This window comes from Vicia villosa, linkage group LG6 (genome assembly GCF_029867415.1).
Source record: "Vicia villosa cultivar HV-30 ecotype Madison, WI linkage group LG6, Vvil1.0, whole genome shotgun sequence".
NCBI lineage: Eukaryota > Viridiplantae > Streptophyta > Magnoliopsida > Fabales > Fabaceae > Vicia > Vicia villosa.
Window position 1 is genome coordinate 147803293 of NC_081185.1, and position 4049 is coordinate 147807341.

At 30.7% G+C, this 4049-nt stretch overlaps 1 protein-coding gene across 1 annotated transcript; it reads right to left on the bottom strand.

Annotated features, from left to right (window-relative positions):
- Positions 1-1918: 1918 nt before the first annotated feature.
- Positions 1919-2845, bottom strand: LOC131612692 (18 kDa seed maturation protein-like). Its single transcript, XM_058884456.1, has 2 exons — positions 2660-2845; positions 1919-2400 (listed from the first exon to the last, which is right to left on the bottom strand). The coding sequence occupies exons 1-2, from the start codon at positions 2765-2767 to the stop codon at positions 2080-2082; spliced, it is 429 nt and encodes a 142-aa protein (XP_058740439.1). The 5' UTR covers positions 2768-2845; the 3' UTR covers positions 1919-2079.
- Positions 2846-4049: the final 1204 nt, after the last annotated feature.

Below are 4049 nucleotides of genomic sequence, written 5' to 3' on the forward strand. Positions count from 1 at the left end.
ATAATTTTATTCTATTTTTACTATTTAACTTATACTTATTATATTTTCATTAAAAAATGATATAAATCACACATAAAAAATATATGTTTTTTTCTTTATTTAATTTAATGTTTGTGGGTGATCAACACTCAGCAAACTTTTTTCCAGATAAATTAACATCACGCACAATCACTTAGCAACTTGTAGTGGAGGTTCTAAAAAAATATCCTATAAATTTCTACTATCATCCCATAAATGATACTTTCTCTGATTTTATTTATAAGAAAGAGTTCGCTTTTAGATATATTGAATAATTAATGTATCTAGATAATACATTGTTCAGATACATTAGTTATTCAATATATCTTAAAAAAAAAATTTCTTATAAATAAAATCGGAAGTAGTAAATCATAACATGAGAATTCTACAAATAGATACACTTGTTGCGGAACACTATGGAGATAAGTGACCTTATAATCAATTTCTAAAGAACACTCTAGAGATAAGTGGGACTGGGTTTCCCAGCAGTCGGCATTTATGCATTCACGCACTCGGAAAGCTAGTAGTCGTTTGATCAAGATTGAACACTAGATATTTTTCAGTTTAATATTTAAAATTATTAATCAAAAATTAAAATATATATTTTACTGGACCATTAGATATTAATCCAACGGCTAATAATCAATTGAATGTGAGAATGTGTGCAATTTACAAGTGAGGATAAACATAGTGAAAGCATATTAGAGTTTGACCTAACTCATTCTTACAAAATCGGTTGGTAAGGTGAGGAATGTCCCTCTATATATACTCTTTCAATGCTCTATCTTCAACCAATGTGGGACATTTAGGATCTTCCTAATAAAGGATCACACAAGTTTTTTCTTAATCATTAGAGAGAGAGAAATATGTCAAAAGAAAAGTATATAAGTTGATTTTTTTTTTAGTAATTTAATATAATAAAAAATGAAAGGAAGATGGAAAATAAATCAAGATGCCCTCTCGCCTATCATTCATGACAACTCCTTAATTTCTTACCAATAGTGTTATTTAGTTGGAGATAGGGACTCGACTCGATCAGTCATCAATCAATAGAATCAATTATATGTTAATTTCTTAGTTTTCTTTCATTGTCATTTTCCTTTATAGTTCTTTTTCATTTCTTTCCTTTTCCAACTTTCTTTTCCTAATTATTTTCATCTCAGACAAAACGGTGCCTTGAACGAATTTCTCCAAACAATCACCGTCAAAGGTTGTTAGTATTTAGTCTTAATCAACCATCTGATTATGAATTTAATTGAAATAACTTTGTTTGTGTTTGGCGTTTATCTCTCAAATTAGAAACTTGAATCTTATAGTTATGACTTATGAAAACAGTAATCTCTACCAAATTTGATGAAAAATAAATCTATCTAACTTACTTAAATTAGGAGCACACGGAACTCCTAAGTTGTTTTAGTTAAGATTGTTTAAAAATTCATTAGAATAAAACCGAAATATATAACTGGTCAATTATTGTTAAATAATCAGATTTTCTTTTTTTTTATGAATGGAATTTAATAGTTTTATATCAATTCAGTAATTAAATTGAACTATAGTTAACGGAAACAAAACTATATTGATAAAACCATAATTAATTAGTCAATTTATGATATTTATAAATTGATAATATTTATAGCACAGTTCAATTGTTACTCAGATATTAATTAAATTATAACAAAATATCATTTCTCTCTAATTAGATACAAAAATCTATTTGTTTTTTCATATTTTTTAAAATAAAATATAAACTACTTGTATCAAACAATTTTAAATATACATAAATTAAAAAAAAAATTAAAAAAAATTAATAATATTATTGATTTAATGATATTATTAATAAGGTTTTTTCTAGTGGGTAAACAAGAGTTTATTTTACTTGTCCAAAATATTTTCATTTAAATAAAATAGAAACATCCCCAATCCTTATAACAAAACAGAAAAGAAAATGAGACAAAACAACTTACAAGACAAAAGACAACAGAAAAACAATCACACTTTTAACCACATACACTAAACTTTATTTTGTGTGTATTTAGTTACTACTGTATTTGTAATACTTGTTCAGTTGTAAGTACCACCAGTGGTATACCCTGTGGCATTAGGATTTCCACCAACACGAGTATTATGGGCCGTAGCAGTCCCATTTGTGCCTCTATTGATCCCAATAGGGTGTGATCCCACCACTCCCTCTGTTACATGGTCAGTGTGATGTCCAGGTATGGCTGATATCTCATGGCTTCCCGTGTGATGTCCATGATTTCCTGTTGCTGCATTGTGTTCACGCGTCATCTGCTTATCTAGCTCTGCCTGGTTCATCTTTGCCTCTTTCTTTTGGGTTGCCACCTCTTTTTGCACAGGATCACGTGCGCTCATCTTCTCAGTCTGTTTATAAAAATGACAAGATATTCATTATAGCTCAACACATATGCTAACACACATGGTAGGGTGCACGTTAAGTTGTCGCAAAATAAAATATTTATACACATACGTTCGAATACTACTACGTAACATTTTATTACAAGTTTGTGTTTGGTTTAAAATGCCACTGTTTCTACGTAAATTCTGGACATACCCCTACAATTAATGTGAAAAAAAAAACTCCGCAATTCAATATTAGGAGAACGAAATTAATTAAGGATACCTTTTCTTGGACGGTGGCCTTGGTCTTCTCCATACCAGATTTAGCAGAAGCACCAATGTTGGCAGCTGTTTCCTTAATGGTCTCTCCGGCTTTCTTTGCTCCCTGCATTTTCAACTTCTTCGATGATGGATTACTTTTTTTCTTAACGTCTAGCTTTGTTCTCTTTTACTTGATGTGGATTAAGAACACAATGCACTCTTACCCGTTATATAGGTTTAGGTGCCACAAGCTGCCTCGCATATACATGTCAAATAGAAAACACGGGTGAATTTGGGACGGTGATGTTGCAGTTAGGCACCTTACACGTATTTGCCATGTGTCAGTCAGGAAGGTAACTTGATATAAGCATGGCGGTTTAAGAATTTAGGGGCACGTGGCTGATAACAACTACATGAGTCCAAGGCATTTTTGTGTGCCAAAGATCGAAAAATAGGTACGTTAGTCATACTAAACGTTTAAGAAAAGATTAAAACTTGTTTTATTCTATGAACACATCCAGACTATTTAAGAAAGGGTGGTGAGCATGATTTTAAATTGTATTCTATAATTCCGATTGCAATACTGCAGATGTATTTTTTATTATTGAATAAGATTGTAAATGCATTTTGATTTAAAATTAAATAATTAACTATAATTGCAATTGCAATATTTTCCGATATTGAATAAGATTGTAAATGCATTGTGATTTAAAACTGCATAGTTAGCCGTATTAAAAAATACATCATACAATTTTATTCGTGGATAATTTGTAAAATTAATGGTTGATTTGTTGTCTGCAACACCAATAATTTTTTGACATGAACCTACATTTCATTTAGCACTGAGTTGATCCAAATGACTTGACAAATAATATAAGATTCTGCAATGTATTCTGTTCACATGACAACATATCTTTTACATGCTGCTTCCTTGAGCACCATGAGATTGGAGCATTAAACACTTGAAAGAAATAACCATTTAAGCTTTTTTTATCCTCCTTGTCTTCATACCAATCAACGTCATAGAAATAGTTAATCATTGCCTCATGTCCTTCACCTAAATGTGGAAATCAGATTCTATAATTGAGTGCTTCTTTTATATATCTTAATATTCTCCTTGTAACTTTCATGTGTGAGATTCTAGGTTCATCCAAGAATCTGCTAACCAGTCCAACTGCAAATCCTATATCATGTATGTTGTTGCAAACATATCCAAGAAACCTACAATTTGCTTAAACGAAGTGACATCTACCCTATATTCATCTCCATGCTTCTTTAGGCCATAAAACACTTTGTGAAACTCGTAGACTTTTCTTTCTTCACCCTGTATCACAAAATCAAGTGGTTGAGTGACATGCACTAATTCATCCAAAGGTTCATTCAAAAAGGCTAATTTCACAACTAACTGAAAA